The 9710-nt window shown below is 36.0% G+C and overlaps 1 protein-coding gene across 3 annotated transcripts in view; it reads right to left on the reverse strand.

The window, feature by feature from the left end:
- Positions 1-9710, reverse strand: part of MYO5A (myosin VA (heavy chain 12, myoxin)) — a 163530-nt gene that overhangs the window by 131473 nt on the left and 22347 nt on the right. For all 3 annotated transcript variants that reach the window (XM_006898237.1, XM_006898239.1, XM_006898238.1), the window contains exon 4: positions 540-696. In XM_006898237.1, the coding sequence (XP_006898299.1) occupies positions 540-696 (157 nt within the window). The remainder of the gene's footprint in view (positions 1-539; positions 697-9710) is intronic.

Raw genomic sequence — 9710 nt, forward strand, 5'->3', positions numbered from 1 at the left:
CTAGAAGAAAATAAAAATTTTTAGCTAGACAAGTTAGACTAAGTACAGAAAATGAAATGTGAAAATGGAATAATGAAATTCCTTCATGCTTGAGCATAACAAAGCTTGTGTTCTGGAAAGTACCGGAACATCTCTGGACTGAAGGGAAATGAGTAACTTGTGTTTTGGATACAAGGAGCAACAGAAATGAGTCAATTAACTAGGAGAAAAGAAACTGCTGAAAAGAAATATCACTGCCTTCTAATGCAAAGACAACAATTCAGTGGTAGGTTTAAAAAAAAAGGCACGATTATAGACTAAAGCAGATTCCTCTTATACTAAAAAGGTCTACTTTGCTGAATACTCATTTTTCCTAGATTGCTAACACGTGGAAAAGTAGTTTCCTAATTTTGGTGGCTAGGAGGCCCCAGACTTTCTCAGAAATATTGTTCTATCACTTCATTTTGAACATGTTTTTTAACAAGAGAAGTAAGAATATGGACATGATATAAGAGTAGAAGTAAGCTATATTAAGAAGGCTGTGGATGCTGCTGTCTTACCTCCATGATGGGGTTGGAGGCCAAGACTTTTTCCTCAACATTGGCCTCACTGGCAGAACCACTTACAGTTGCAAAGTATCGCATGGCATACTTAGCTGAGACTGTTTTTCCTGCCCCAGACTCTCCACTTACAATGATGGACTGATTTCTCTCATCTCTGTAAAACAAAGAGGAGTAGCGTGTTAATCGTGCTGCCCATTTCTGAATATAATGAATATTATTTCTTCTCTGTTCTCATCAGTAAGATACAGTGGCTTACTGCTATTTCATACATGTAAAATATAGACAGGAACATGAAATAGTATTTATGAATAAAATAACTACTTACAGACTAAACACACAGAAAGAAAGAAAAGATAGCAAACATTAATAGAGAAGAGTATCTATTAGGGAGCTCTGATGACATAATCCATAGGGAGGTGCACTGTTAACCCACAGGGGCACCTCTCTGGCACTAGAAATCACCAGCTCCTTTCTGGGAAAAGGATGGTCAATCTCTCATGGTATTCACAGCCTCCCGAAAACCCACTAGAAGGCAGGTTCTGATTTAATGGCAGTAAGAAGTTTTTGTTGAATTTATGGAGGGTTAGTCTATAATAAAGAATCTGATTTTATATACATGTGTGATTGTGTGGACACACATTTCACATTATGATATTCCTAGAAAATGACTATGGTGATTTACAATACTCTTGTCAATGACATAAAAAAAATGTAAGAGATATTCTCATTTAAACTAATAAAACCATTTAAGAAATTAAACTGTATTTTAAACTGTCCACGGGATAGCAGCCCATAAAAATCCTATAAGCTCCAGCTCCTACTAACGTATTCTTGTCATAAAAAAAAAATAGTCCATTTTCTGACTAGTCTCATTCAAATACATTCAACCATAATTTATGTTTGAAGATGTGCTGCTGGAATACTATTATTATTAATAAGACTAAGGGGCTTACCTAGAATTTTCCTACTACTAATCCTAGAATTAGAAGTCTATAAACTATGACATCTTTAATTTTTTCATACAATGACTCATAAACTCTATATGGTTTCTTAAATAAAGGGTGCTACTGGACAACCGGATGCCACAAGCCAAAGACTAGTGGCTCCACTCCTTATACCATACATAAAAATTGACTCATAGTGAATGAATAACCTAAATACAAGAACTAAAATCCACAAAAAATCTTAAGAGAAGATATAAGGAAAAATAAAGGGCTGTTTTTTTGGTTTGGGTTTTGTTTTTTAACTATGGTGTCTTTTATAGAACAGTAAATGCATGAACAACAAAAGAAAAAATTTATAAAATGGACTTTATGAAAATGAAAAATTTTTGTCCATCAAAGGATTTCATCAAGAAAGGAAAGATAAATAATGAGAGAAAATACTTGGGAATCATTTTTACTAATATTAAGACCAAAACATGTAAAGAATTTCTACAACTCAAAAAATTTAATTAAAAATGTACAAAGGGTTTAAGAAGGCATTTCTCCAAAGAATATATATATATGGTCAGTAAGAATGAAAACATGTTCAAAGCTATCAGCCATAGGGGAAATGCAAATTCAAACCACAGTGAGATACCACTTTGCACCCCCTACGATCAATATTATCAGAAATGGAATGGATGAGGCTGTGTAGAGACTGGAATCCACATACATCACTGGTGAGAATGTAAAATGGTACAGCTGGTGTGCAGGTTTCTCAGAAAGTTAAATACAGAATTTTAACATATGACTCAATTGAAATGTGGAGTTGGGTCAGAAGAGGATCAGATGAAAAACTGAAAATTTGCACAAAGTTAGCAATGGTGGAGACTGAGAGGCAGGTTAATTTGAGAACTATTAAAGTGGCAAAAATCAATAGCATGGGTAATAATTTCCCAGAGTAGAATTTTAGTATTTTTCTTAAGGTAAAATTATTTTTAGTGAATTGAAGATTGTCACTTTATTTAATCAAACTTGACAAATACATTGTGAGTATCCAGGTCAGACCTAAGTTCATTCATATCATACTATAGGGGCCACAGAGCATCCTGTTCCTGACGCTCTGGCTTCCATATTGAAAAAAATCAGGAAGTCTTAGGCAATACTAAGGAATGTCTAATTCTTAGAGTAGAAGTTTGCTTGAACTCCCCACTGTTAACAAAACACTCCATCAACCTCCTATCATCATCTCCTCTCCTTTTTATTTGAATTTCAAGACTAAAAATATTTTCATTCTCTCTGTTCATTCATGGCCAAATTTAAGATAAATCACTTGAGTAAGACAGTTCTCACTGTGGTGCCAATGTTCCTTTTGTCAGTCATTTAAATTTATCTTTTTATACATTATCAAGAGACTGAAAAAATGAAAAATAGAGACAGATCATACAAGCAGTCATTGGAGTCCCTTCAACAACAGTATAGTCAGAAAAAGAAACCGTTTCCAATCCCTGCACAATCAGTTCTGTTACTATGCCTACCCTGACAAAATTCACCCAGCAACCATTTCACTAGCAAACAGAGTGAAGAGCCAACCACCAATTTGATGAAAACCAAACCCTAATGGGGCTATATTCCAAAGTTTACTAGCTTTGAAAAGATATAAATTTTAATGATAAAATGTATAAAGTTACATGAAAATTCACAAGTTATAGGCTTATCTTACAACATGGGCAAGAATATTAAAAGCAATAAAATCAAGGGCTGTTCAAACAAATTCCACAGATTTGTATATACACACTGAGGTTAAGCACTCAAAATAGGTACATTTTCTTTTCGAGGGTTTAAGGAGCACATGACCAAGTTTTTAAATGTTCTAAGGGGACATTTATTTTCCTTATATAACAACAACAAGCTACTTTCAAATTGTAAATGACCATGATCTAATAGTCTAACTCTGGGTTGAATTTTCAGATGTATAGTTAGCCATAATCTACATTAAAAACTGGTGTGAACTCCTGAAATCAAGGACAATCTCCACAGTGGTCTTGAAAGGCTATGCCTGAGATGTGCAATATTCACATATCCAGAGATAACATAACTTCTCTAGATATGGCCATTCATAAAGGGCTATAGGAGGAAATGTAAATTAAATCACTGCCCCATTTTTAAATTAAGATGAGAAAATCAAGTATTTATTAAAAAATAAAGTACAATAAAAACTTTTCTCTTTTTTTTTAATAAAAACTTTTCTTATGCACTTCAATTCTATGTGGTCACAAGGAGAATTAAAAAGACAGGACAAGAATAGACAATAGGTTGAGGTGAAGAACTATGTAGAAACGTGAAGAGCCAAGAGGAATATATAAGAAATAAGGATACACACAAATGGGGAAAACAAGAAGGGTGAGATGGGGGAAAGCAGACAAAAACATCACAGATAAGCACTGTATGGTTTTAAGTTAATAGAACAGTCAACCCTCTTCTATTCACTTAGTATAGGCTTTATCTCAAAACTCAAGACTCACTGCAATTGAGATGTTTCTGACTCAAAGTGACCCTCGATAGGATTTCTAAGGCTGTAAATCATAACAGGAGGAGACTTCCCTTCTTTCTCCTCAGGAGCTGATGGTGGATTCAAACCTTGGGAGAAGCAGAGCAACTCCATATGGACTATGCCACCAGAGATCTCAATAGGCTAGATTATTACATATTAGTAATTGCTCCTGGAAGTGTTGATTAGCTGATCAATCACTATCCACAATACTTCAGGTACTCCATTCTACTTTTAGGAAGTTGATAGCACTATATGGGCTTCAGAATGTCAAATAAAGTAAACAGAGTTAGTCCATTTTTTGTCTAGGACAGAGCAATCTGAATGCATGAATCCAAGATTTATCATTTCTGGCTCAAGTCTTTAGAATAACCAACCTTAAATAGTCTGGGTATAGGTATGTATCTTTGTAATGGAGTGTGCTCTTTTCATCTGGCTCAATGAATGGAGTCCCAGAAGTCCTATATGTGAACTAAAAGCCCCCACTGAGAATGCTGCTTTCTTATTCCTTCAACAAAATTTTAATGAGCAGTCAAAAATGTGTCAAGGATTCTGATGAGGAGAAAAGATTCTACGACTGTAACTTATTTGTAGGACATGGAGAAGCATACAGTGAAAATACAGTGAGGTAATTGCTACAAAAGAGGTCCACCCAGGATACTATCAAAATATGGAGGAAGGACATGAAATCAGTGGATGTGGGATATGCATATGGGATGCTAGAAAGGACAGTCTAAAGAAGATGGCATAGGAAATCACTCCTTATGACCATAGGAAAGGACAGGTTTTGTGAAGCAGTCAATTATCCTTTTAGGATCCTCAGTGACCATATTTCTATTTAGTCTGAACAGCATTTTCTTTATATCTTCATTTTATATTCTATTTTTCTTTTGAACTTTATCCTTTAAAAGTGTAATCACTCTAGCTTATTATGGACATATTTAATGTTATTCTTATCTACTAAGACAATCAACTTGTTCTCTGCAAACTTTCAATTCATAACCAGATTATTAACAAGAATATGGGCTTGAGATCTGACTCATGTGGAAGTCAATTCAGTGCATTCCATGTACACAGAGCACTGGTGGCACAGTGGCAAGAAAATGCACTACAATCCTGAAGGCATGCAGCTCGAATCCACCAGCTTCTCTGTGGGAGAAAGACAGACAATCTCATCCTATGTGACTAACTGCCTCTAAAAACCTATTGGAGGGCCAGCTATGCGTCAGTTCCAACTCGACAGTACACAACACCACCAATAACATTCATGTTGATATAATTACTGATACTCATGCACTGGGTGTTACCAGGTACCGTGGTCAAGTGTATAGTTATCTATCTAAATATTTAGCTTATAGGTAAACATGTTCTTGTGAAATAAAATTTAGAGTTTTCACTTTTGAAAACCCTATGTACAATAGAGCACACTTAGAGTAGCAGATATGGCAACTGAGGGTGAACCCTCAAGTATGGAAACATAAAGGAGGAGGAACAGCTGTAAGCAGACACTAGGATTGAACATGGAATGTAAGAATCATGAATGTAGGAAAATTGGATATTGTTAAGAGGGAAATTGCATAAATATTGACATAGTAGGTATTGGCGAAGTGAGAAGAACTGGCATGGGACATTTGAGTCAGAGGATTATATGATCTATTATGCTGGAGACAAAAGGGTGAAGAAAAATGGGGTTGTTTTCATAGATAAAAAAGCCATTTCCAGATCAGTCTTGAAATACAATGTTATGAGTGACAGGATAATGTTCATACACATACAAGGAAGTCCAATGAATATCACCATCATTCAAATTTATGCACCAACAACCAAAGCCAAAAAGGAGGAAATAGAAGATTTCTACCAACTTTTGCAGTCAGAGATTGTTCAAACATGCAATCAAGATGCATTAATAATAATGGGTGACTGAATTGCAAAAGTTGGGAACAGAGAGGAAGGATCAGCAGTTGGAAAATATGGACTTGGTGATAGAAATGAAGCCAGAGATAGAATGATAGAATTTTGTACAAGCAACGATTTATTCAGTACAAATACTTTTTATAAGAAACATAAATGAAAAAATAAAAGAAACATAAATGCAGGCTATATACATGGATTTCACCCAATGGTATGTATAGGAATCAGATCAATTACATCTGTGTGAAAAATAGCTGGAGAAGCTCTGTATGAGCTGTGAAAACCAGGCCAGGTGCTGCGTGTGGAACAGACCACTAATTCCTCATACACAAGTTCAAGCTGAAGCTGACAAAAATTAAATGAAGTCCACAGGAAACAAAATTAAGTCTATCCCACATTAATTTCAAGACCATCTCAGGAACAGGTTTGAGGTTTTAGGCATTAAAGAGCTAAGACTGGATGAGCTATGGGAGGATATCAAGAATAGCATCCAGTAAGAGTGCAAAAGGTCATTACAAAGATAGAGGAGGAAGAAAAGACCAAGGTAGATGTCAGAAGAAACTCTAAATATTGCACTAAAGCACCGAGAATCCAAAGCAAAGGGAAGAAATCAAGATATTAAGGAGTTGAACTGAAGATTCCAGAGGGCAGCACGGGAAGACAAAGTAAAGTATTATAATGAATTGTGCAAGGAGCTGGAGTCAGAAAATCAAAAGGGCCAAACTCTCTCAGCATTTCTTAAGCTCAAGGAACTGCAAAAAAAAAAATCAAATTTTGAATTGCAATATTAAGGATGTTTTGGGCAGAATAATAAATGACCCAGGAAGCATTAAAAGATGGAAGGAATATACAGAGTCATTGTACCAAAAGGAATTGGTAGACACAGAAGAATTTCATGAGACGACGTATGAGCAAGAGCTTGTGGTTTCACCCTAAAACCCACAGCGTCCCTTTTCAGCAGGAAGTAGCTAAGAGAATACACCATCCCCTTTTCCTTATGAATTAGGGTGAAGTCTCTCTCAGGGAGGAGTGATAGGGAATGGAGGGGGGGGAGAAGAAGAATGAACTAGGGAGGAAGGTAGAGAAAACAGTGCGACAATGAATGAATGAGAACCCAAAATCTCTGTAAATGTTCATTAAAACTAATAAAATTTAATAATAATTAAAAAAAAGAGCTTGTGGTTATGAAGAAGTTCAAACTGCTCTGAAAGAATTGGTAAAAAACAAGGCCCCAGGAATTAATGGTATACCGACTGACATATTTCAACAAACAGATGCTGCTTGGATGTGCTCACCAAGTTGTGTCAAGAAATCTGGAGGACAACCACCTGGACAACTAATTGGGGGAAAAAATGTATATCTGTTCCCATTCCAAAAAAAGGTGACCCAACAGAGTGTGGAAATTATTGAACAGTATCACTGATATCCCATTCAAGCAAGATTCTGCTGAAGATAATCGAAAAACAACTAGAACAGCATATCAAAAGAGAACTGCCAGAAGTGCAGGCTGGATTTAGAAGAGGCCATGGCACTAGGGATATTATAGCTAATGTCAGATGGATCTTAGATGAAAGCAAAGATTGTCAGAGGAATGTCAATCTGTATTTCATTGACTATGCAAAGGCACTCGACTGGGAGGATCATAACAAATAGTACCTGACTGTGAGAAGACTGGGAATCCCAGACACTTGATTGTGCTTATGTGAAATCTATACTTGGACCAGGAGGCAGTTGTCAGAACAGAGTAAGGAAACACTGCATGGTTCGAAGTCAGGAAGGGTGTGCATCAAGGATATGCCCTATCTCCATATATTTTCTATCTATATGTGGAACAGATTATCCGGGAGTGTAGGCTCTGAGGAGAAATGTGACATCAGGATTAGAGGCAGACTCATCAACAATCTGCATTATGCAGATGACACAACCCTGCTTATTGAAGCTGAGAAGGACCTGAAGTGTGGTCAAGGACTGCAGCCTTCAATATGATTTGAAGCTCAACATCAACAAAACAAAGATTCTCACCACTGGGCCAATTGGCAGCATCATGATAGATGGTGAAGAGACTGAGATTGTGACAGCTTCAGTTTGCTTGGCTCTACAATCAACACTCTTGGTACCAGCAGCCAGGAAATTAAAAGATGAAATGCACTGGGAAAGTCTGCTGTCAGAGACCTCTCCAAAGTACTGAAGAGCAACAATGTCAGTCTGAAGACTAAGGTGTGCCTGTTACAAGCCATGGCCTTTGTAATTACTTGCTATGCATCAGAAAGCTGGACAATGACTAGGGATTAAAGAAGGAGAGTTGATGCCTTTGAGCTGTGGTTCTGCAGAAGAGTACTGAATATACCATGGACTGCTAAGTGAAAAAACATGTTCATCCTGAAGAGGGTAAAGCCAGGCTGCTACTTAGAAGCAAGGATTCCAAAGCTCCATCTGACATACTTTGGACATGTTGCAAGGCGGGATCAGTCCTTGGAGCGGGACATCATGCTTGGAAGGGTACAGGGAGAATGCAGGGGAGGAAGACACTCAATGAGATGGATTGATTCAGTCACTGGGATAATGAAGATAGGTGTGTCAGAGACAATGATTAGCAAGGGATAAAGCAGGGTTTAGGGCTCTTTTACATAAGGTCTCTATGAGTTGCAAGTGCCTCGACAGCACATAACAACATAGGCAATTAATCTAATTGCTTCTCCCTTTAATCAATCACTTGTTCAGAAGATAAAATACGTTACTGTAAAATAGCATTTTATTCCAAAATTGTGCTCTTACTCAGTTTCCTTTAATAGTCTAATTTTTTATCAGAAGGATGCCATGGGTTTGGTTTTTTCCTTTGGTTGGTTATTTTTTTTTACATTAATACTACTCATTAAAATCAAGCTTCTCTGATGTTTATACTTTTTTTGCTTTAAATTAATTCTGAGAAGCAAAGACAACACTCCAAAGTTGATAAGAGACCATGAATTTACAACAACAACATTCATTTTGGTATTTGTAGTATAAATATTTACTATAAAAGACAATGGTGAATTGTTTTTGTTTTTGTTTTTTATGCATTAATGGATTCTACTGGCCAGGATTGTATTCAGGATTTTTGCATGTATGTTCATGAGAGATGTTGGCCTATACCTTGGCTTTGGCATCAGGTATATGTTTGCTTCATAGAATGAGTCTGGGAGAATTCCATCTTTTTCTATTTTTTTCCTACATAAATTATTGTGAAATACTTTACATAGAATTGGTGCGTTATTCTCTAAATGTTTGATAAAATTCACTTGTAAAACCCTCTGGTCCAGGGTTTTTTTTGGTTGGAAATTGTTTTACTACCTTTTCATATTCTTCTTTTGTAATGGGTCTGTTCAGGTGTTCAATTTTGGTCTGTGTCAGTTTAGGTAGGTTATGAATTTCTAAGTATTTGTCCATTCTATCTAGGATTTCCTATTTGTTTGAGTATAGTTTTTCATAATATTCCATTGTTAACCTTTTTGTTTTATTTGGTTTTGTGACATTGCCTGTTTCATCTCTTATTCAGATTATTTGTGTCTTTTCTTTCTTTTTCTTTATTAGTTTTGCTAGTGGTTTGTCAATTTTATTGACCTTTTCATGGAACCAATTCCTGGTTTTGTTGATGGTTTCAATTATTTTTCTGTTTTCTATTTCATTTATTTCTGCCTTAATTTTTACAATTTACGATTTTTTTTAGAGGGTGTCGGGTTTTCTTGATGTTCTTCTTCAATTTGTTTGAGATGTTGGGTTAAAGAATCAATGGTAAAAAAAAAA

Source organism: Elephantulus edwardii, unplaced genomic scaffold, assembly GCF_000299155.1.
Source record: "Elephantulus edwardii isolate Elephantulus edwardi_28Jun2011 unplaced genomic scaffold, EleEdw1.0 scaffold00225, whole genome shotgun sequence".
Lineage (NCBI taxonomy): Eukaryota > Metazoa > Chordata > Mammalia > Macroscelidea > Macroscelididae > Elephantulus > Elephantulus edwardii.